We start from the raw sequence: 24,199 nt of genomic DNA, 5'->3' as shown, positions 1-24,199 counted from the left end.
TCTAATGTGATTTTACAATCGCTGACAATGTGCGATGAAAAGACATGCGTGAAATAAAAAATCCTTGCTTGTGTTGAATTGTATTAGCATGTTTGCTCCAAGTAACCCCGCTGGTTCATTATTAAATTGTGTTAATGAGATCCTAACAAAAGTGAGACGAGATAGCATGACAGGACCAACTTCAGAATGACAACTTTCCCATTTCATTTGTAATTGGATTAATCATACATGGCGGTATTTTTATCCTTGCTTAAAGGAATATTGAATATTCCTTGTACCACTGCAAGGCTTCTGCAGGTATTTTTTAGTTGACACGTGTAAGTCAATGGTTCACCCAGTAGAGGGCGACATTTTACATCTGTGAACCAGAAGGGTTGGGTTCTGGAGACACGAGCCACAAAGAAAATCATGAACAAAAAAGCACATTCTGTCAGATATAAACTCCCTTGAAATAAAAAAAATGAATGGCATCACTATCTTGTCCTTTAAAGTCGGACTCGCTGCTTTTCTGTGTCATTTTGTTGCTCCAATCACACAATCTTATTTGATGTATCATTAAATGCATATTAATGTAGTTTCATCACAACTTTATTGAGGAAACAATTTACAGCGGACGTTTGTTCTCTGGTTGCACAGTTATCACAAAATAAAATATTTAAGAAAAGAAAAATTCGAACCACTACAAAAAACAAACAAAAAGAACACAACACTGGAAGAGAGAGACGACGGAAAGGACCAAGTGAACCTTCTAAAAGAAGTCCATGTCATCTGGAGCATCCAGGTCACGGTACTCGACGATGTTGCGTGGATCACCGCGGGACATTCTGAGGTGGTTGAGGGTGCAAGAGACAAACAAAGACCCGAGGAAAAAAGACAAGAAATGATCATAAAAAAAAAAGAGGTTCAATATTCTCCAAACGCAAAAAATAGAGACAGCTCATAGCATAATAAAGATCACACGTACAGTGGTCTCACCTGAGGTTGCGTGGCTTCCCCAGGTAGCCACCTTGTCCGCGGAAGTTGTCATAGTTGCCTCTGCCTCCTCCATATTGGTTGGGAGGGTAAGGAGGTCCGCCTGTTGGAAAGGAGGACTCGGAATCAACCCAAAACGAGTGGTCTGATTGACAAACATTTCCACTGAACAGAAGAACAGACAGAGAACATACCACCGTAGCCCATCAGTGGTGGACGAGGCTGTCCAAAGCCCATTGGACCCTGAGGACCTTGAGGAGGAAATGGCATGCTGGGAGAAAGCAAACCTGTTGACAAAAGCAGAAAAAAAAAAGAGTTAATATTGTTGTGGACAAAATGTGATTGATTATTTAAGCCCCGGTGCACCGCAGTGAAACGATTCATTTATTCAGTCAGTCTTTGTTGAAGTACTAAAATCTTTATTAGGAGTGTGCGAGTTGTTCTTGACCTGGGCCTGGAAGAGGAGGAAGTTTCATCTCAGGCAGCGACGGTCTCTTGGCGTCCATCAGGAAATTATTGAAGAACACCACTTCCTTTTTCACTTCGTCAATTTTGTCCCCATGTTTGTTCAGGATGTGCTTTCGTACGAACTCGGGGCCCTTGACATTCATTTGAAATGCCAAAAAAAAAATACACATTAACAATGAAGCAGCAAAATAATGCAGTATATGAATTAAAACATGTCAAACCTTTGAAGAGATTTAGTCAAAATCAGATAATAACACCTCAACATGTTGTTTAACAAGCACTCACCTTAAATTTCTTGCCACTTAGTGGGCAGAGCCATTTGTCCTTCCCCAACTCTTGCGTGTTGGCGTTCACAAACTTCTCAACCTCCTCCTCGGGGTCCTTGCGGCCCATCTTCCCTGCCTCGTCCTCGGACAGGATTTCTTTTAAACTGAACAAAGGACTCAGCTTCTCCTCCATCATCTTCTGCCATTGTTGCACTTTAGAAAAACAAAAACAAAAGTACAGTAAAGAAATATGCATTTCAACTCCAAAGGAACACACATTCTTCGTAGATTTACTTTCACTCTTCCCACACAAACAAAGGGAAACCTGCTGACCTTCTCCATGTGCGATGCGGTTCGGAGGGATGGGTCCACGTACATGGATCATGCCACAGCGGTTGGGCATTTCATCCTCACTGGGGTATTCACAGGTGTTGTAGTAGTCGATTGAATGCACGACACGCAGGTACAAGATCAGACGATCCAAAACCTGGAACAAAGCAGATGCCGGAGAAACATAAAATTATAGATCTTATTCCGTAGTTAGCCAGCCATCTGAATGACAGACATACTACGCAAAGAACACAATCTGCTCTCAAAAGAGGGCCGTAAATGTACAGGTGACATACAATGCATTGTACAATGTAACTGTACTCATAACTGCGAGGGTCAAACCTTGGCTAGCTTGTCATCCCTCTCCACAGTCGTCTCCGCCGGGTTGCCTTCCTTGGTGCTCTCCTCAGAACCCATCCCGCTCCCTGAGCCCAGGAGCTCCTCCTCCTCAGCGCTCACCTCCTCTATCAGGTAATCTGTGATGTTCTTCAAGATGGGGTTCTGAGCCGGCAGCTGTTTCAGCACACATACGCGTACGATTCAGTTACAGCAGGATCATTCGCGAACCGATCTATTCAGATTGTAATTGCCGACCAGCGGCGTACCTCTGCGCGCTCTCTGCGCCTCTCTTCCTGGGACTTGATGCTCCACAGGTCTCCTTTCTCGTCCAAGGCGTGAATGAGTTTGGCAGCCAGCTTGATGTCGTTGCGGAGCACCTGCTTGTGCTGAGAGATGCCGTTGATATTACGCACCCTCCGAGCCAGGTCCCTGTTCACCCCTGGTGCCAGTTCACAGTCACGCAGCTGTTAAAAAGGTAAGAGAGCAAAACAGAGGTTTAACAGCCGCAACTGCTATTTAGGAGATTAGTAATACAAACAGGTGCAAAGGACTATCCAAGGCTCCATTAACTCCAACATTTTGAGATGAGTTTAGAGTTTAGAAAACACAAAACCTGCTGCAAGTTATTTGACACTCTCTGCAACACATGCTATGCTGCATTTTACCGTCTCTTGAAGACCGTAGTGTCAATATCTGAGCCCGGCACACTTACTCGAATGTTCTGGAGGTTCCAGCAAACCTCTTTGATGTTGACGCTGCGGTCAAACGTCACCCAGCAGCGTCTGAAAAACCTGCAACAGCACAAGGTTCATTCCACCATTATTGCTCAATCGTGGTGCAGTCCCTTGCTTCACACAACGCGCGACTAAATGAATCCGACAAACATCATTTTTAGATCAAGAAGTTAAAAGAATGTGTTTGTTGTTTGCTTTTTTTAACCGACCTGCGCTCTGGATGGGGGTCAGACAAGCACACACGCAGAAAGCCAGGGTAACGGCGGCAAAGCTGAGAGAGGGAAAAAAAACAACAACATAAAAGTATATTGAGTTCAAACAAAGACACAAATTATTGAGCGCCCTCAGTGATTCTACACGTCCCGGTCCATTAAAACCAACCATCTGCCATCTGTGTTCAACTCACAGCAATAATCTCCGCCTTTGAAATAGTGGGAGCGATGCTCCTCATGAACAGAGAGCAGGTCCTGTGGAGAGGCCGCGGCCTGGGAGAGTCATCTTTGGGTTTCTTTTCTTCTTTGTTGTCTGCTTCAGCATTCTCCTTTGGTTTCTCCTCTTCAGCACCAGATGGGAGAGAGCAGATTGGTAGGAGAAAAAAAAAAATGAATTGCAAATACTGGGAACGTAGACACTGTACAGTCTACCTGGGGAGAAAAATCAGACACTGCGAATTTGACTCCTCACCTTCACCCTCCTCTTCCTCTTCCTTGTCTTCCACCTCTTCCTTCTTCACGGGTTTATCAGAGCAGTTGGAATTTGAGTCTGAATCTGAATCGGAGTCACTCTCCGAGGCACTGGCTTCATCATCGCTGTCTCCGCTGCGCTTTCTCTTTCTTCTCGGCTGATGAATGAATAAGAGAACGATCGGGGCTATTCGGTTAGCTTCTTTCTCTGGTTCGCAAATCATTTTAATAATGGAAGCAACACTCACTTTCTTGGGTTCAGGCAGCTCTTCTTTGGCGGCTTCTTTCTCTGCCTCCTCTTTCACACCCTCCCCTTCTGCTGCAGCAGCTCTTTCTGTGCCGGCCGCATCGCTCTCCTCCTGTGGCACAGTTCACCGTCATCAACACAGAAACCTCGACCGCCTGGCGGAGACTCACAGAGAACAGAACATACCTTCTCATTTTTCTCTTTCTCCACTGAAGGCTTGCGATCGCCGTCCAAGGATTTGAGGTCTTCTCTCTTGGGAGGTTCGGCGCCTGCCCCTGCAACAGACGCTGACTTCTCCCTTTCTTCCTCCTCTTCAGATGGCAGGTCCAAGATGCGAAGATCATGATCCGTCCCTCCCTCCATCTTTATCACAGCTGAAGGCAGGCAAGAAGGTATAAGGCTCATGTTTAAACTGATGACGGGGGGGGGGGGGGGGGGGCCTTTTCATTAGGGATTAGTCAGTTATTACAGTCTCACCTGCATCCAGAACCTTGATGATGACCGGGGTCTGTTCAATGTCCAGGGAGACATTATCAAACCAGCTGTTCTCCATCAGGAACGTGAAGACATTGAGGCGGTTGTGCAGGGCACTCTGGGCCTCTGCCTTCAGCCGGCTGGCCTCGTCGGGGTGATACTTGGACCTGAACCTGTGTCCAGAGTCGGGGTCCACAAAAAAGTTGGGAGGGGATGACGGGGGTTGGGATGAACGAGGTGCAAAAGTTAGAGAACAAAAATGCATATTATACATCTATATTGCAACTGTGTGATAAGATTCCAGAAATATGATTTATATGCACATTATAATTTCGGTTTTTTTACTAGATGTTCAAGAAAAAAAAGCATTTATAATTGAGTTTGTTGGGAATTTAAATATCTACACAGATCATAATGAAGATTGTGATTTCTGTATTGCCTAGTCCTTGCGTTAGGTCATTCAGTGTATGCATGATTATTAGTGATTATTATAGCTAATTATTGTACATTTGACTAGATTAACTCACCAAAAAAATAAGGGGAAAACACAACAGAGAGATTATGAAATGAAGCATTCACATTCAGCATTTCACATCAAAAATGTTGATCATTGAGTGGACTACAGTTACCTTTTGCTCTGCCAGTTTATTAACAAATAAATACTGAGAGGGGGGGTCTCTTCTGTGAAAATGCGCTCCACTTCACCCAAATGGTGTGTCTGTATGCACACAAATTTGGTTTTGGGATTCGATTTGATCCGAACAGAAAAAGAAAGTAGCGTGGGAAAAAAGCATAAAAGAAAAAAAAAAAAAAAAATCTCCGTGCGCAAAAGACTACTTGACTGTCTATCTGAAATGCCTGGTACTGTGTGTCTAAGAGCAACTGCATTGTGCGCAGTGCCTGCCCTCGCTGTCTAACACCGATTCTTGCGGATGAGTTGCACTTTTTCTCATCTTCGAAAAACCGTCGTCAACGTAGTAGTGGGAAGGGAAGAAAAATGGGTTATGGCAAAACAGAATATTTTTTGCATGATACCTGTGAAATAAGTGTAATAAGCATTAACAGGCATTTTAAAACTGTGTATCTGGGAAAGCTTAGTTAAAATACTAATTAAGAAAAAGAAAATCCACCCAAACAATGAGGATGACTTTTAGGTCAAAGCTACATGTAACTGAATAAAAAAACGTAGGTAAATATTTCAGTTACATGACTGTGAATAGCAGGGTTGTTACACTGCTGTAGATGTACTTTATGTAGGACTTCATTTAGTCAAACAAAGGTTCTCGAAACACCCATGAAACCCTCTGTTCAACCTCTTACAATGCATTTATAATCAAACTAAACAATTATATGTGCACAAAGGTTGCATTTGGGTTGATTTTCTTCTTTTATAAACTGCACGTGTGACAAAAGTGATTGGTAACAATCTATTGTTAGCCTGGTCCAACTACATGGGTGGAACTGTCCCTGGGCAACTGAAACATGCCAAAAAGGGTCAAGTGGGGGGGTAATGTTCTCTTGTTACAGCAACTATTCGACTTATGCGTCACCAAATAAATATAAGTACCTCAATTCCCCGATGATACACCAACCCTTGGACCAGGGCCATAGTACTAGATTGTTATCAGAAAAACAATTATATCTAATGCAACAATGATGTAAACTTTGATGATGACAATCACAGAATGACTACAGTATACTACCTTGATAAGAATGACGATAACGCGGCTACATTTAAAGCTACTAATATTCATTATTAGTAAAGGCAACTGATTTCGTACCACTCTTCATCTTTATGAGCCAAAAAGAAGTCCTGCATCTGCTGCCGGCGGAAGTCGATCTTGTACTCATTGTAGCGTTTGACCGCCTCAGTCTCCTCCACTGAATCATCCAAGGACAACAGGAACTCTTTAAAGCTCTTCATTATTGGAGGGGGCGGACCCAGATCCATGTCATGGATGTTACCGAGCCTGGTGGAACAGAGACACAAGTCGGATGGAGTTTTGAGCGGGCAAACAGAAGTGGTAGCTTTTCATATTCTATGCATTAACTTGTGTGATGAGAGAACAGAAAACATTTTGCTGAATGTATTTTCTCTCTCGTCTTTCATTCTAACTTCTGTACTTCAAACAGTTTGAGGTGAAAAACGTACTGTCTTACTGTCAAATCTCCATTTTCTTCAGGCTGTTGTGTTTTGTTAAAATGGCATTAACATTCACGAACAGACATACATAACATGGTTGCAGGAATTATCAAAAAGTTTAATATTGACCCCTAAATACGTGTAAAACAACATTTAACTCCCTCAACCCCTGATTCCATTACTCACCTCGCCTGAATAGGGATGCCATGATGAGGCTGCATGAGGTGCAGGTCAGGATGACCCCAGTGCTGTGGCGGGCCATAGCTGGGCCCCCCTCCTCCCCCTCCTCCACCACCACCACCACCTCCTCCTCCTCCACCACCACCTCCTCCACCATAACCCAAATCATACCCCCCACGGTAAGGTTCTCCGCCATGATCGTCCCTGCCAGGGACAGATAAAAGACCGTAAGAACAGCAGGTAACAGTTGCAAAGACTTAATTTTTGTGTTGCAGGTAATCTCACCAGTCTCTTCTCATGCGTTTCTGCTGGGGACTCATGTCGTGTCTGGGTGGGGTGAATCTCTCCCGGCGCCCCCTGTCATAATCCCGGTACTCTCCGCGGCTGCGTCGTTCCCTGCCCCTATCCCACTCTCTGGAAGATTCATTTCAGGAAACAGGACAGAAACATTCAAATCAAACAAATATTCTCAGTGTGAGAGGGCACCAGAGAGCCACCATTTAGTTGCATTTTGAAATTAGTTGGAGTTGAGGTGTCTACATGGGCTTTAGCTGAATCCCCACACCTCTCCATCTTACCTGTCGTTCCAGTCATCTCTGCGTCTGTCTTCTCTCTCTCTTGAACGGTCGTAGTCACTTCTCTCCCGTCTGAATTTGTCCCGTCTCCTGCGATCGTACTCATCGTCACTGTCTCCCATCTCCACGAAGAGAGGGGGGGAAAGGTTCATTTAAGTCACGATTTGGTCTGGTAGGATTGTTGTTAACATGACTGTGAGCTTAGTCGCAAAAGCTAACGTTAACTTACACAGACACACTAAACATGCGACCATTCTCTGATCTGATCATGTACGCGGCTGTGGAGGAATTGATTTTTAATTGGGAGAAACAAAAGCTAGAAGGTGAAGACATTAAGGCCCACACGGCTAACGTTGGTTTTAAGTCTGTGTCTTAACCAACATTTACAGATGGAGTTTGACATCCAAATTACCAACGACTGTGAGATAGAAAGCTGCTACACATGTGTGGATAAAGGTGTGGAGTCCCACGTCGAAACAAAGGGAGAAGTTGTTGTAGTGCGGGTTAGCTAACGTTAGCTAACAGGCTACGTTAGCTAACTAGAAAATAAACATCCTCGTCTGTTTTATGCAAGAGACTCTTCGTTTATTCGTTTTCTAAAGAAGAGAACGACAACTCCTCTGTTAGTTTAACCAACCTCTACACAATACAAACGAGCACATTGATACCTTAAAATAATTATTTCCTGGGGTGATGTGCGTGTTCTTCCCCCCCTTTTCCAGTTCCTTGTCTTCTTCTACATGTGTAAGCGGCGGAAATCAAACAACAAAATGGCGCATTAGCGCCACCAACTGGTATGAAGTGTGGATCAGAATGTTATTAACTTCCCCCTTAAAGTAACGTTATTCCACACTGTCTGCAAGTATTACATAATAATTCACTGTTTCCTCTGGGAATTAATATGTTTACACTGATTAAACATTTTTAACCCAAGAAGCGTTTTTTTAATGGCTTCACCATTTCATCAAATGTAATTATTATTATTTTTTTGTGGACAATGTTGTGTTTCTAATATCTGACTCACTGGTGTCAGTGCGGTCTAAGATGTTGAAGCTAATAATTGTATTCTAATGTAAATCACAGATGTGTGCATAAGATGTATGTATTCATATCAATAATCAGATATATGTCTTCACTGTTCAAATATATGAACCAATCAACAATATTAAGTATATGTGCACTCATGAAACATTGTATTCTTTTAAGTCACAGATGAAGAAAAGGTTCACTTTATGTAGACAACAACTTGAGTGAGCACAGAGTGTGCGGACACTAAAAATGGATCATTTAGAAGACAGGAACCCGAGGTTCGCAGCCTGATCTCGTGCACAACGGGTGCGCAGTGGCCAGGGTTATGGGTGATAGCTGCACGGGGGATACCCAAGGAAATAGAAAGCTAGGAGCAGATGTGTGTGAGACTTCTAACAGGCCACTGTGAACCAGGGGCGTCGTTAGGCCTATTTACGGTTCTTCAGCCCCCCCAAATAATTTGACATTATTGGATTTAAAAAAATAATAATAATAATAATTATTTTTTTTTGGTGATGTCTTTAAATTAAACTATTGTTTCTCACATGGACAAGTTATTTATAACTCTAACATGCTACATATGTGCGTGCGTTCTGGTTTGTATGTTTTCTCCCCCTTCAAATTACCATCCAATAGCCTATCATCATACTTAAGGATATAAAGTTGACACTGTCAGGTCCAATCTCCATCCATTGTGTGCGGCCCCTTTAAGAATTAGGATTTGGGAGTGACGCGGATATGAAAGCTAGCTTATCCGTCTTTCCTTTACAAGCAGGAAAATTATTTCTCTCTTTATTTGAGAAAAGTTCATATTTGTGTTGTCAAATTTCACTATGACCCTGAAATTCTGTCTCTTGTGTTATCATATACTGAATGCAAGCAAAACTACAGAGCAAAATCACACTCTTTCTGATTGAACCAATCTATGAACTGTCTGAAACAATGGATATTCACGGCCCCAAATGGGCCCCAAAAAAAATTGCGCGCAAACATGCCACTGCCCTTGGGGCTAAGCCCCCCCTTTCTTTGAATCCTAGAAACGCCGCTGCTGTGAACTGAGGCGGGAAGCAAAGGAAGACTGTTGGGCAGGCAACTGGTAATTAATCAGACAACTGATTCAGGAGTCTAGAGGCAGGGATGCAGGGACCCCGGGGTCCCTATAGGGACAGTTAGGCCACTCAGGTCCAGGCCAACTCGAAGGTGTAAGGTGATGCGCATTCCTATTGTGACGTTAGTTGATCCCGGGACAGCTCTGTTTGCTTGTACTCTGGGATGCAAACAAACCTGGAGCGAAGACAATCCGATGTTCTGAGGGTGTTCGTCACTGATATTGAGATCCTGTGGTGTCTCACTAGTCAACTATTAAGACTCAATTATAAATCAATAAAAAAAAAAATCAACCACTACACAGATTATGTTTGTTTTACAATAAAAACTAATTTCAGACGAAGATCCTGCGGTAGCCTATGAGTTCATGAATCCAATCAATGAGCAAGAAGGATATATTTTCCCTGACATAAACATTTAAGAGAAAATGGAAATTTAAAAGAGAAAACTCTATAAATAGTCACAATAATCAATTATTATTTTTACTCTACAGGATAAGCCAGAATTAGATATTTAAAGCGTACCTTTGAATTTGAGTATTTTCCATTAAGTTAAACGATGGGTTGACATTTTTCCAAGGCTATCTTCAAACAATAATCACATGTGTACATTGAAATAGTTATTACGGGTTGCTATAATATTCTTCCTGCATACTAAAGTTTATCGAAAGTCAATATGAGGCTTCAGCAGTCGGAGTTAGTCCAATCAAATGAGTATTTTACAGAGCACACTATTCAGTAAAACTGAATAGTGTGCTTTTCAGCCTCGAAAGTGGAGGGAAAGTAACAGAAGGAGAATTGTATAATTTTGGAAGACTCACACTTAATTTATCAAACTCAGACTCCCGAAGCCCTCTGCCTCCCACATCTTATACTAGAATCACCTTCTGGAAGAATCTCTTCAGGTCATTTTGAACCCCTTGTTTTATGTGCATAACATTATTATCTTCCAGATTAAATATTAACAGCAGGTGAGTGGTATTGTGGAACACGTGTAAAAGAAAAAAAAAGAGTGAAGGATTTGGTATTCACACAATATTTTAATAGATTCAACTCTTATACTATTTCATTTTACTTTCATAATCCAATAAACTGCTAAACACATCATTTTTTCGTGGTTTTCTTTGTCCTTCCTCTGAATTTTGAATGGTGCCTCATATAATCCAGCAATAGTCGTGGCCACATTCGAGTAGATTCCACTTGTTGTGGGAATGTTTGGCCATCCCTGGATCCAAATGCAAAGTCTCCTCCGGGTCCCCCACTGTCCTCCAAAGGACTGGAGATAAGGTGTGGTTGGTAAGAACTATCCGAAAAAAACTATGAACATGAAAACAATTATTACTTGCTCTATTGAAGATACATTTTAGGAATAACAAAGGGCAATACTTGACAATTTAAACTTGGTGACAATGTGCTTTGTCATTTGACATTAAAAAAACTTTTAATAAAGACAAATTATATCTCACATTTGTCAGAAAAATGAATGATTCACCATTTCAAACCGATTACAAAACAAGAAGTCCTTGTCAAAATGTTATGGTATATGTAATGGTGTATGGTAATGTTATGGTATATTTAATAAATCACTATGATTGCATTTTCAGTGATGAGAGTCAGGTGGCAAAGGCAAATTAAAGGGATGGATCAAACTAAAAGTGTGAACCTTACCGCATTGTAGTCTTGAGGAGCTTCTCTGGAATCAAGCAGCACGAATGAAGATACAGTCAAGAACAGCAAGAAAGACGATGCCAGCACAGAGGAGCATGACGGCAGGGATCCAGGCATCTTTTCTTACGACTGCATTTGTCAGTGCAAAGAGAGAAGGTCCAAATATTTCTAATGCTTTAAACCCAAAACGCAACACGCCAAAAGCAAACTGAAGAATAACTCTTTATAGGTTCTTTCGCTTCAGTCGATCACAATCCATGTCCACGTGTCTGGTGTCTCAATATTCATTTCTCAGCTTGCATGGAACAAATTTAAAGAAACACACTAGCCTATACAGGCCATAATCCAGCCATTGCACAACCTACTCACACATACCGTATCTAGAGAAGGTTTATTCAGCTCAAACATGAATTGTCTTTTCTTCAAAGCAGCAGGTGACGTGATTAAAGGCACATGAAATGGTGAAAATGAAAAGACATGAAGCTTGTTAGGAGGGATTAAAAGGATTGAATTCATCAACTGTGGGAAGTCTTAATCACTGTTGCAACTAAAGACAGGCGACTACTTATGGACCACGCCAGCAAAACAGCTCTGAAAAGACAAAAGTATTATTGATACGAGCTCTTTTTCTATTGATTTAAGACATTCTGACTTTAAACAGAGAACTTGTGAAAATGAGAAATAATGTGGAGATTTTAAAGTAAACTTTAATGAATGCTGCCATTGTGAAAATGACATTGAAATGTATTTGATTAACCCAAAGCAGACATGTGGCCTATGACTCACCACCCATGGCATTAACATATTGGTTAATTTAGAAATAACAAAGACATATCTAAGATCATAGGGTTAACTGTATTCACTGATCAGAGTAAAAGAACCTGAAAGACTCTGAAATCAGCAGGGTGTCCATGCTCAATGCTAATTAGGCACATGCCAGTACAATCAAAGACCTGCAATTACCAGAACATTTTCTGAGGCGAGTCATGCTTTTACAAAAGCTTAGTCTTTTGGTTATTACTAACGAAACCTCCTGCAACTTACGGCTCAGCACACTGGGGTCAGAAGGTGAAGAAGATATTGAAACTACATCTGAAGCCGTAAATCTTTATTAATCTTAATGGAGAGTATTTCATTCTATAATCAGAACAGTATGTATTGGAATTATACTTTATTCATTTCAGCTATTGTATCTATTTATAAATATTTAACAAAGGTAGAAGATGTGCACGCAACATACCCATTTAGTAAAATGTGCTTTATAATAAACCTAAATGATCATGTAGGCCACTGGAAGGAAAGTGTTACTTACTTTTTATTTCACTCACCTAAAGAAAAAAGTGTCAACACAGTCCCGTTTCAATATCATTTAATCTTCCACAAATCACACATTAAATGCAGTAAAACAGACGGTGTTCAGACATCCGATTCTCCAACCTGCTTTATACATGAAAATCATACTCGACTGTACAATTTGTATTTATGTGTGATACACTAGTAGGTCCATTCTAAAAGAAGAATAGAATAATTAGTTTGGGGATTGTATTTTTTCATTTGTTTCAGTTGTCTCTAAAATTGAGACATATAGAGCAAAAAAAGAGAAAAGAAACACACAGTACAAATAATAAAAATAGAGGAAAAACTGTTCTATTTTAAAGACAGAGTATTGCTAACAAGTCCCAATCAAATGTTGACAGTGTTTAGTCTTTTAATCAAACCTCAGAAAAATATAAAGATGGAATGTTATGACTTCAGAGTCCTACTGATGCCCCTCTAACACTAAATGCAGCTTATTGAAACAATCAACAGAAGGTTGCATCGTGTGCAGTGTTTCCTCCGTTATCATGTGCAGTCGTGGTGTTTGGACGGATAGCTTTGGTCCGATGTGGTATAGATCAAGTTGAGGTTATACATTTTCTAATTGATAAAACAATTCTTAAAAACGTCAAATTCTTATCATAGTGGACGGTTACCCTAAATTTAAATGATCAATTTCTCTGACTGCGGTGGAGCAAAGACAAATGAACGCAGAGGAAACACTGGTCACATCTGTATCATCCCATCGAGGCGAATAGAGAGTGTGGGTTAGTTTGTACTGTGCTTAAAAATGTCCACACCCTGCACGGTAATCAACAGTGAAAACAAAAATCCCGGTATATTTACGATGTTAGATCAAGGTATCAACATTTATTTGGAGCAGCGAAACAGTTTGGCTTGAACGTTTTTTGTTTTTTTTTAACGGCTCTTTATATAATTCAACAGTGTCCATCCAGGTCATTTCATGAAAAAAAGAAACAAAACATATCTTGTTTGACAGCTGCTGAGCGCGTGTAAATATTGAGGTGCAAATCAAACATGTCTGAGCTGGCTATCTGTATTACTACTAGCACTAAACATCTGGTAACACAGGCCGTCGCTGTCCTGTTCGTCGCTACAAAAAGAAAAGTGGAGCACATTTACCGACAAGGGAACAAAATCAAAGCTTTCTAACCAGCAGCATTAAGTTCTATAGCAAGACAAGAGGAAAACAAAAGGAGTGTGAAATCTTTCCCTTCAACTTCCAAACATTCAACATACACATGTACAAGAAGGCCAATGTAAGGCAATGCTCATTTTTCCTAAAAACACTTGCAGGGTCCCACCACTCAAAACGTTATGATTCAGTCTATATAAAAATGGAAAAACAGCCATTAAATATGAATCAAGCTACATCTTACTGGTTCAAATGACTAAAACTATTTAAAAGACCAAACCCTGTTAATTATCATTTTGTTATGAATTTACAATACGGACTGACCTTCAATGTGTTACTAAAAACCTGAGTTTGTTCAACTTGACAAACTGGAAAAAGCTAAACATATTTTCCTTAAACTGATCACACATAGTCATCAATAAGAATTTACAAAGCAGCAGAAATGTATAACATCTTTGCAATAGTCTATTATTGCGATATTAACTATGAGAATTTGAGAAAAATCAGACACATCAAAGAACTGAAATATAGCTTTAAAAATGTCAAAAGAGAGTTACGGGCATTAAAAGATCAAATAAAGACAAACATTTTCACTCCACATGCACATCCTTGTTAGGAAAAGATGCAAAGCTGATAAAAGAAAAAAGGGCTGTCAGACATAAAACTATTGGGATTAAGACAACAGAGAACCTTCAAACTGCACTAACCTCACCATAGCCGCGCACAAGTGTGAGCACAGTATTCATTCTGTTTAGCGACACAGGCTGAAGCTCACACTCTTATTTATACCAAACATTAGATTCCAGTGGCCCATTCTTTGTGTGCAGCGCTAGTGTTTGGGTCACGTGGCGCGGTCAAGTTACGGATTAAAACATGCAAAAAAAAAAAAAAAAAAGGTCTACAGTCAGATAAAGGAGTCCAGGAGTGAGAGTGTGTGTATAGATGAGGGTTTTGGTAAAACTCACCAATGCAAGGGCGTCATGTGCTTTGACACTAACAAACAGACCTCCTCTGGTTTCTGGGTAAAAGATTCTGTTACAATAAATGTCTAGCTAACCACAAATCTGCAAACTATTTAAACGCACAGTGTGACAGCACGCCTGATGACACAAAGACCCCCTTCAGGTAAAACTAAGTAATCTCACTGCAGCCATGTTCCAGCCATCAGACCTCCACTCCGTCCCTACCAATGAGCTGAGCGGTGTCGTCGTCATCAGTGTGAAGCCTGTACTCTCCCAAAGCAGCGTCATCACTTTCTGAGTCCGTGTCCTCCGGGGTGGAGTGGTAGCCTTCATAACCCAGGATGGGTGAGTCGCAGAGTACGGGGGAGGCGAGGCACTGGGCGGTAGTGGTGGCTGAATAGGCCCCTGGGGTCCCCGAGGGAGACCCTGGGTTGGAGGGTCGAAGCAGAGGAGTGCGCTCCGTGTCTGCTCCGCCCTGCCCTCCTTCTTCCTCCCCACGTCCTCCGGTTTCCCCCTCAGACTCGGACTCGGAGTGCTCCGTGGGGTTCCGAGTGACGCGCTGTTTGCACACAGGACAGGTCTTCTTGGTCTGCGTGAGCCACGGGTCCACACACTTGCAGTGGTAGGCTGACAAAGCAGAAAGAGTGGCAGTGAGCAACAAGGTCTGCAGCGCAGTAGGAAGATTGGTAATTTTTATGCTGTATGAACATTTTGATCACTTGGAGTACAATATTGTACTTTTGAAGATAAACTAGCTTGGGGAACAAATGTTGACCAGCAAGAAAGGGCACATTCATGTACATTGTGTTCAAATAGTACAAAAGCTTGCAGCTGCAAGTGTGGCAGATGTACACAATGCACATTTGCACTGTAACATACACAATAACATGATAAGACCACATCAAATATTTACCATGTGAACAAGGTAAAACTCGCAGCTTGTCTCCTTCTTCATAATCATCCAGACAGATTGCACACACATCATAGTCATCCCCTACAATAGAGGAGAAACGTTGTCAACAACTTTAATAATTCAAATTTAAGGGACACATTATCTATTTCGATTCTTGAGGGACATTTTGGAACAAGAACCTGTCCTGCAAGTAAAAAGATCCACAGATCACAGAAATAAAATTCCCAAACAAAACTTTGATCACAGCAGTTGGGACCTTAATGTTCCTAAAAACAATGTAGTAAAACGTTGCAATCTTCTTACCTTTACAGAACCTGTGGATTGGAATCCGCTTCAGTTGTTCCTTGGACAAACGATTTTTCCTTATCCTTTTTCTGTACTGCACACATCGTATAATCTGAACAAAACAAAAAGACAGTGTTGCTGATGACGCGAGAATTACACTGATAATCAACGTGCACGGATGGGTTTGTTTTTTTGAGTTCCCGTAAGACACCACTGGTCATAAGTAAGTAAGTAAGTAAGAAGCGGTCACATCATATGCATACTTACCAAGACGACACACATCACAATCATGATCATGCCAACTACTCCAGTGAAGGGAATTAGGTAGTACGAGAGTGGAAAAGCAAACTCCGGCTTGAGGATCACGTAGGCCCTGCAGAAACCAACATTACCATAAGCACCGAAAAGGTCAGTACATCATGCATTGGTCCTAAACATTTAATGCTAAATAAAAAACAAATAAGAAAAAAAAAAACATTGGAATGGTTTTTACTTACCCTTGTTCCGGAATTATGAAATTCCTGAGAATTTGGGAGGCATAGTAGCTGGTGAATACAGACGGGATGTCAATCTCCTCTGCAATAGTCTCTGGAAAATAAAGAAAAAAATATTTAAAATGTTGCCATTTCAGTGAGATGTGGTGTGATTATGTAAGATTTTTTAAAATATGTACAATTTATAAAAAGAGACATACCATTGCTGTAGTTCATATTGAGCAGCTTGTCCGAGTACATGTTGTGAACGATCACAGCATTGTATCCAGCTCGCTGTGCGTGCAAGATCTGAAAATCAGTTCCTCACATTAGAGCAGTTCGCTTCACGGACACGAAAACATCTTCAAATGTCACTCAAACATTACTGACCTTTATGTCAAAATTGCAGTCGTAGCGTCTGATGAGAGCGATGAATTTGGTGGTGTTGGCATCAAAGGACGGTGGCAGTGGAGGAGGAGGGTCTATTGCTGTACAGCCATTAAGTGGACGGGACACCGTCAAAACTCCCTTTTACACACACACACACACACAAAAAAAGTCATTTTAAGGACTATGACCCGTGTTTTCATATATGCACCCTTTCTCCAATACTCTGCTCTCACCATTAGTCCATCCTTAGGAAGAGGGGAACCAAAAAAGGCAGGCAGGTCCTCAAACAGCATGGAGGTCATATTGCTATAATGCTGCAAAAAAAAAAAAAAAATACATAAGAACTCACATAAACTCCAGCGGAATCGAAGGAATCATATTGATAGTTAAAGCTTGAAGATTACTTACAGCATAGATATAGGCCTGTGTGGGTGAGGGAACCAGTATGCTGCAGAAAACCACGACAAGGACACTCAGTCGAGCTCCTGCGCACCACACACCATGGTGAGCCATCCTCGGTCGCTTACAGTTGCACTAAACTGTGACAAAGATAGAACAGTAACACATCGCAATCTAGAGTGAGTAATCCGTCACAACCAGGAGGGGGAATGCTTCAGGTTGAAGCTGACCTAGCAGTTTGGTTACAGCCTGGCATTAACATGATAATGCAAATAGACACTTCAGGTGGTAAACCCTTGGAAATAAGCCAATGGTTATGTTAAAAAGGGAACCGTAAACTGGCTCCTCGCTCTATTGTCATGGAGTAGCAGAGCAAACCCAAGCCACGTACTTTTAAAAGTGAATGCAATGCTGTTACTTTGTGAGAATACTAATGTCCTCTCGAGCTCTTTTAACTGTAGTCTGCACAGGTTTGATCAATCATCAGCAAAACAATACCTTTATTTTTCTTATCTGCAGTTGGTCTAACAAATCACTCGAGTGGTTGTGGTCACCTGGAAAAGTTTAAACATTTGTTTATCTTGGTGCTAAGCTGATATGGGTTTACTCTTAAAATGAAGTCTTGAACCAACCAACGCGTCTGGATCCTTGTTGTTAACCTGTTGAACAACCCGAGGCAAACTAACTTTGGGTTATTGGAATCAATAACACTTCTGAAACGATGCTGCTCAACAACGCAGCAACGCGTAACAGACACAGATACAGATTGTCAACAAAGCCAATTGCTCAAAAAACTAAATAGGGAATCCCTTTGTTTACTTTTACAATTAGATCTGGAAAAAACTATAAAAGGATGACCAACACAATAGAGTGAAATAAACAGTTTGACCCCCGATCTTGTTATCACTGCTACTTTTAGCAGGTAAAATAAACGCAAATCCTGGTAGGCAAGGTGTTAACACAGAGATTATAGTTCACGTGTTCTAGGGCCTGTCCTGTATGGAGCTACTTCGTGGCACTAGACAGCAATCAACCCAAAGTCCTGCCTCTTGTTTTTAACGTTACTAACATGAAAACACGCTGAAATCTACTGTTCGTATGTTTAATTAACGCAACACCAAATGTTGTTGCAACTGCCTACGGGACGTTAGTGGAGGAATAATCTGCTGCGGTTGCTTTTCTTGTAATGCTAGTTATGTAGCATTAGCGAGCTAATGTTTTCTTCACACGTCCTGAGAAACATCACTGAGCTAACGTCACTGCTACTCCTGGCAGGCGATTAAGCTATTAATAGTTACGTTGAAGGAGCTAGTCTGAAGCGCTGGGCTGTCATTGACATTCAGGTTAGTTACCGTTATAACCTCGAGTATTGGCAACGTCCCACGCAAAATGCAAAAGAACAAAAGAGCATAACAAAAGTTATCGGGCTAGTGTTATTGTGTGTAACTTTGTTAGCGACATACCTTGGTCTCCTGCGAATGTCGGCACCGTGAAGATTGTGATGTAACGTTAAACCCAGTCGTCTCACATGCCACCGTGGAAAAACGATCAACGTTAAATGTGTTATTACTTAAAGCATCGAGCTACTTTCTCGATGACCCTATCATCCCACTCAAGAACGACGAAGGCAGGGAGGATTACCGCTAGCTGACGTTTGGCTAGTACGAGCAAAGAGCAGTTACGTCTTCTTTGTATCATACGCAGTAAGTATGAACCAACAATATGTGTGTCCACCGCAAAGGACACACTTTGCCTGTTTAATCAGATGCGTTAGCTTGCTGTTAGGTTTGTTTGTTGTTGCTTCTTGCTCCCAGGCTCTTCTTCGTGTTCCGATGGCAGATTGACTCGCCAGCATACTGGCCCACAGCGCCACCAGCGGCCACAAGAATGAACAGCAACGAACTGAGTGCCCGCGAGGCTTCATGTTCTCCCAAGAAAGCCATGCACAGTGCGTGCTCTTGGCTTTCCATGGTCCATTTCTATTTGTATTACATAGAAACGGACGCAGACAGGGACAGACCAGTTTCACTGCATTCAAATAAACAGATCATCCAATCATTCAGGCTCCTGTCTACACACCAGCATCGACAGGTGATATGAGGGCATTTCCCGTTACTCAGGCAGTTGCAAGAGATTGGGCCCCTGATAGAATTCCTGTGGGGACAGTGAAATAAACTTTAAGTAACTATAGCAAAAAATGAATAATGCCTGTCAATTAGGCTGGATTGACCATCTGGATTTACATGCTCCTCCTGGATGAAATTTGCAAGTTTAAATTGATGCAAAGTCAATTCCACTTCCTGATGTTGCCAGTTGGTTTCCACTGAAGAAAATTCACCTTCATCATCCTGCAGAGAAACAAAGTTTACAGACTGAAACACGTTCACACTCAAACTTGTTCACACTCAAACATGTTCACACTCAAACATGTTCATCTTGACAAAGTCAAATTCTTCTCAGTGAGTCACTTCATAGCTCAGCAAGTAGACGGACTGATTCAAAGTCTGAAGGTTATGGGTTTGACACCATCCTGCACAGTTTGTCTTTTCCTTCTGCTGCTCTTAAACAATGCAGATAATCCATTAAAAGTCCTTAATAGGAAACATAGGATAAGAGACAGAAATATTTTTTATTTGTTAGTTTTTTTTTAAAACCTTAAGAGATACTGTATATATATCAAAAATATAATTTGATATATTGTAATACATTTATTTGACCATTTTTGATGGATTATGGTTTAAGGTTTTTAAGGGGTAACAATCCCTTATATGGATTTATGAGGACAGTTGTCTTCTTTTAAAGAAAAAAACATGTACAATAAAAGGTCTAAATATGGAATTGAACCTAACACTTTGCAGTTAAGCAGTATGTGCTGTGACCATTCAGCTACCAAGCAGCTCTAAGTGCCTCCAATTTTGGGATCAATTAATAATATTATTCTGCTTTTTGTCCAAAAGATCTTTGAATAAGTTTAAAGTATTTACGTGTTTCCAAAACATCAGTGTGAGCTCCATCAGCAGCTGCTGACAGGTTCAAACTTCTCTTGCAGCTCTGAGTAACTTCAGCTGAGGTATGAGTCACTTCACAAGTTAGGAAAATGTATCAACTTTTTTAACTCTACATCCTAAAAGAAGAATGTGTCACTCCCACAACTTTTGTCCAGTTGGGATTGATTTCCTCCTTTCAGACGTTTTGATGAATTCAAGCTCTGATCAGTTCTGAGCGTCTTCATGAAACAACCTTAATGAAACATCCCTCCGAGGGCTCCCTCTCTCACCTTCCATTCACAAAACTAAACTACTGAACAGCTGATATCCTCATTGTTGTCCCCAACACCACGTGACTCAATTACCGTAAGTGACCAAAAAAGGTGTACAAAATGACACAGGCTATACTTGGCTCCTACAGTTTTGTTTGGTTATCTTTTTTTCTGTCTTTTACAGTTTTTCTCAATTGTGTACACACATTTTCTAAAAGCACACCTCACATTCTCAGAACTCTACACACAAATCCAAAAACACGCACTGACATAAGACGAAAAATATGTATATTGTATGTAAAACACTAGTATAATTGCCTTATCGGGGACTTATGTCTTTTGTACGTTAAAGAGTTACACTTACTACATATATGCAGTATTCTTTTGTAAAATATTTTTGTAATCTGTTTTTATATTTAAATATAGAAATACAAAGATACTGGAATATGAACCAAAGCATTTTCCCCCAAGTACTGTATACATCCCAAACAATAAACAAAGCTGGATGTGTGACGTGTTCTACATACAGTACAGATTTCTTACCCTGCTGACTACTGGCTGCTGCGAGCAGTTCACGCTGTTCTCCACTAGAGTTTGCTACAGCTCAGTGTGTTGTTATTTTATGATTCAAAGTTTCTTTTCACATTTTCGATTGGTGCACAGTATTCGGACGGCATGCAGCAGATTGCAGTAGTCTGAAAGAAGCTCTCAAAACATTAAAAGACTTGCATCAGGGTAAAAAATAAATCAAAGCAAAACACTAAACATTTTTTAGGAGCATTGATTGTTTCTGACAGATCCTCGGCTATCACAAGGCTGACACTGGAGCAGGATAGACGGTGTGAATCTCTGTCCAGTCGTGTCCATGATCACTGCATGCACAACCTGGTCTCACTCCCAACTCATCAAATACAGACGCTCAGAGCAACTGACCTAGTATAAAAAGAAAATTAGTCCACACAGAGTGGTAGGGAGGGGAGGTGAATGGGTCAAACACAAACACAGGGCTTCCGTCCAAGAGACAACAGTTTGTGTCCTGAGCAAAAGTAAAAGTAAAAGTGACATATTGTCACATGCATCGGTGGTCACCCGAGTTGTAAGTTATTCAAGTTCAATGACGCTCTTTTCCAAACCTAACTAAGTGCTTTTGTTGCCTAAATACGGAAATTTATTTTATAAAGACACAATGTAATTAGTGGAAACACATGTCCAAAGCTGACGCTGGAGGGGTAACTAGAGCTTCACAGTTTGAGGCTTAGGGACAGTGACCAAGCGCCAGTATTTGACGTGTTGGGAGTGAGAATGTGTTTGCAAACAAGGCAGGATTACCTTTGTTTATGCCCTCTTGTTTGTTCGCATCGTGCATCCGGCCATATTCTATTCTTGTAACGGGAATTGTATCCTTGTGCTGTGCTTTGTTTTGCACTTCTGTTCAATAAAGTTTAATATTTGATATATCCCCGACCGGGGGACCATATACTAGATAGATGTTGGAACAGGGAGATTGAACAGGGGCTTGCTCCGTCCACTCTGCCCATCGACCTGGTATTGCAGTATCTCCAGGAACGGTGCACCACACTCAAAACATTGAATATAAATCTCAGTCATGTCGCATACATGTTAGGTAAATGACATACATTTTGATTATTGGTAATAGTAAATTATCAATATTTCAATATCAATCAAATTCAATTGCAGAAGTCTGATTATGTAAAGCAGCTGTACAGTAAAGTGATGGATTTGATATGGACGGCCATCATTGCTGTAAGGTGAAAACCTTTTCCCGTCAAGTACCTCTAAACTGATACAAATTAAACCACAAACACCTGTTTTATATGATTTTGTCCCAGGGTGAAGGTGACAGTTAGAGCCTAGACTATTTTATCCTTTCTCAACTCATTTAAGTCAGATGTGTCCTTAATACAAGAGTGTGGCCTCTTTTTTAAATCACTACAGAGAGTGGGAGGAGTTATGGCCACAAAACATCGATATGGAGTGGATCAAATAAACAAAAATGGAGTTTACATCTTAATCAAAAACCGTCCTGTCTTGGTGAAGGGCAGCACTGCCGTGAGAGATGGTGGAGCACTTTGAGCACAAATTACTTTTATGGGGGAAAAAAACCAACCTTTGATGGCTTTAACAACAAAAATGTCATGACCTGCAGTTCCACATGCGAAATAGGGCCCCATTAGTTGTATGGATGCAGATAGTTCATAAGCAATGACACATCGTTACATATTCATGTATATTGTACTTTGTGCCATAGCTTATTTGCTTTGATCCATCATACAGGGGTCATCAATAGTAACATTTATGACAATCTATCCATTTGAATTTGATATTGCTGGTTTATAAGTGGACATTTTGGTCTCATGGCGGCGGTAGAGGGAAGGTCAGGAGCACAACCAGAAAGGGAGTCATCTTTGAGGAACCAATAACATATTTCTTGGATATCTGATTACTAGTTTGCATGATACCAAAGCGTTGGTTAGGGGAATATTTGATCAAACTTCTGTAACATATTAAAAGTCAGGGAATCCTCAATCATTTTCATCTTTTCCATGAATGCTTTGTCAAAAGATTAAAGTCTAAACCTTTGAGTGACTGAACATTTTCCCCATGTGCTTCATTATAAGGGCAGTGAATTTGTCTCAGCAAAGTGAACAGTAAAGTGAAAAACTATGTGCTGTCTGAAAAGCTTTAATCTACCAGGTTTGTCGACATTTACCCCCAGCTGAGTTTGTGGGTTGCCTAAATGTGATGAAAATGTGAAAATCACATAATTTGCTTCCTCTCAAACATCCCAGCAAAGAGCTACGTACTTGCCTTTAGGAGTTATAAACCTCCCCTGAGGCTACATCCACACTAAGAAAGTGAGAGTGGAAGTCAGCTCCCAGAGCTAGTTAGTACAGACCCTGACCCATAGGGTCCCACTGCACCCTTTCATAATCATGTCACTAAATGATGCAAGAATGAATTTGCATTTATGCAATGGCATTATGTAATACATTCTTATGGAATACAAATAGAAATGTCATGTGGACACAATTATTTTTCTTCCTCCTTTCAGGGCTTTTCTGCAATCCTTTAGCAATACAACTCAACGAACATGGATGGTTATGGTTGCTTTCATCAAAACCTCTTATGGACTATTTTGCGAATGCAATTAGAGTAGCGAGTGAACTCGACTGAAGTCAGAGTTATATTGTTGGATTACATCTAAGATCATGAACTGATGGTGAATGGTAAAGATCAACCACTGGTCCTTTTGCACAGCAAGGATTGCAATGCACTCTGAGCCATTGGCCTGTAAAGAATGCAGCTCTAACGAGTCTCTTATTGTCTCTTGTGCATCCTTGAGTTCTTCTTCAAAAAAAAACATGCATCACCTTTGTTTTCTATTATTCAGACAAGTAAACCAAATTACATGTAAAAAATACAAAACAAGCAAGGAAATTGAATGTAATTTTTTACTCCACCTCGGCCATTTCAACTGCATTAAAAGCAACAAAAAAACTACAAGCAGTTCATTTAATATTCCAAAGTCCACCCTGTTACATCAGCGTTAAAATCTAAATATGATCATTTACAACAGCGGCATCTGTCAGTCTCATCTTGATGCTTTACAAGTCTGCTAGAGTGGCAGAATGACATTTTTCAGGACTGCAAAGAGGGACCAGGCATTCATTCCTATCTCAAGGCATTCAGCTCTCATAGAAAATGAGACACACAGCACCTGGGAATAAACAAGTAACAACGTATTACAATCAGCATTAGCAAATATATATATTAACATTTTGCATCTGAACATCGAAACTTACAAGAAGC

At 40.8% G+C, this 24,199-nt stretch overlaps 2 protein-coding genes and 1 pseudogene across 4 annotated transcripts; 1 reads left to right on the top strand and 2 right to left on the bottom strand.

Annotated features, from left to right (window-relative positions):
* Positions 1 to 570: 570 nt before the first annotated feature.
* srrt (serrate RNA effector molecule homolog (Arabidopsis)) lies at positions 571 to 8,163 on the bottom strand. Of its 2 annotated transcripts, none has more exons than XM_076101541.1 (20): positions 8,080 to 8,163; positions 7,415 to 7,533; positions 7,122 to 7,250; positions 6,843 to 7,040; positions 6,295 to 6,483; positions 4,517 to 4,686; positions 4,226 to 4,413; positions 4,041 to 4,151; positions 3,794 to 3,950; positions 3,516 to 3,664; positions 3,319 to 3,380; positions 3,088 to 3,166; positions 2,642 to 2,839; positions 2,379 to 2,549; positions 2,040 to 2,193; positions 1,726 to 1,919; positions 1,421 to 1,571; positions 1,167 to 1,259; positions 965 to 1,075; positions 571 to 824 (listed from the first exon to the last, which is right to left on the bottom strand). In XM_076101541.1, exons 2-19 carry the CDS (start codon positions 7,531 to 7,533, stop codon positions 972 to 974), a joined length of 2,616 nt encoding a protein of 871 aa, XP_075957656.1. In that variant the 5' UTR covers positions 8,080 to 8,163; the 3' UTR covers positions 571 to 824; positions 965 to 971. The 2 variants fall into 2 exon arrangements, with proteins under 2 accessions (XP_075957656.1, XP_075957654.1); XM_076101539.1 differs by having other exon boundaries at positions 571 to 829; positions 981 to 1,075.
* Positions 8,164 to 12,566: 4,403 nt separating this feature from the next.
* On the bottom strand, positions 12,567 to 18,946 carry rnf167 (ring finger protein 167). 2 transcript variants are annotated; one of them, XM_076101642.1, is made up of 11 exons: positions 18,573 to 18,946; positions 17,608 to 17,663; positions 17,119 to 17,249; positions 16,944 to 17,024; positions 16,711 to 16,848; positions 16,542 to 16,629; positions 16,345 to 16,435; positions 16,115 to 16,220; positions 15,866 to 15,959; positions 15,563 to 15,643; positions 12,567 to 15,276 (listed from the first exon to the last, which is right to left on the bottom strand). In XM_076101642.1, exons 3-11 carry the CDS (start codon positions 17,221 to 17,223, stop codon positions 14,852 to 14,854), a joined length of 1,209 nt encoding a protein of 402 aa, XP_075957757.1. In that variant the 5' UTR covers positions 17,224 to 17,249; positions 17,608 to 17,663; positions 18,573 to 18,946; the 3' UTR covers positions 12,567 to 14,851. The 2 variants fall into 2 exon arrangements, with proteins under 2 accessions (XP_075957757.1, XP_075957756.1); XM_076101641.1 differs by lacking the exon at positions 17,608 to 17,663.
* A 2,821-nt stretch (positions 18,947 to 21,767) lies between these two features.
* Positions 21,768 to 21,947, top strand: LOC142961365 (U2 spliceosomal RNA; annotated as a pseudogene).
* Positions 21,948 to 24,199: the final 2,252 nt, after the last annotated feature.

The sequence above is a fragment of the Anarhichas minor genome, unplaced genomic scaffold, assembly GCF_050575085.1.
Source record: "Anarhichas minor isolate MPS153535 unplaced genomic scaffold, ASM5057508v1 ptg000027l, whole genome shotgun sequence".
Lineage (NCBI taxonomy): Eukaryota > Metazoa > Chordata > Actinopteri > Perciformes > Anarhichadidae > Anarhichas > Anarhichas minor.
Note: the sequence above shows the minus strand (reverse complement) of the source record. Positions and strands in the feature narration are given on the sequence as shown.

Excerpts from the sequence above, each read along its gene's own strand:
- srrt (XM_076101539.1), bottom strand. The coding sequence starts at position 7,533 with ATGGGAGACAGTGACGATGAGTACGATCGCAGGAGACGGGACAAATTC. Across the intron at positions 3,951-4,040 it reads AGCTGCCTGAACCCAAGAAA|CCGAGAAGAAAGAGAAAGCG; the intron begins GTGAGTGTTGCT and ends TTCATTCATCAG. Across the intron at positions 1,920-2,039 it reads CCGCATCGCACATGGAGAAG|TGCAACAATGGCAGAAGATG; the intron begins GTCAGCAGGTTT and ends GTTTTTCTAAAG.
- rnf167 (XM_076101642.1), bottom strand. The coding sequence starts at position 17,223 with ATGGCTCACCATGGTGTGTGGTGCGCAGGAGCTCGACTGAGTGTCCTT. Across the intron at positions 17,025-17,118 it reads CACAGGCCTATATCTATGCT|CATTATAGCAATATGACCTC; the intron begins GTAAGTAATCTT and ends TTTTTTTTGCAG. Across the intron at positions 16,630-16,710 it reads ACTGCAATTTTGACATAAAG|ATCTTGCACGCACAGCGAGC; the intron begins GTCAGTAATGTT and ends ACTGATTTTCAG.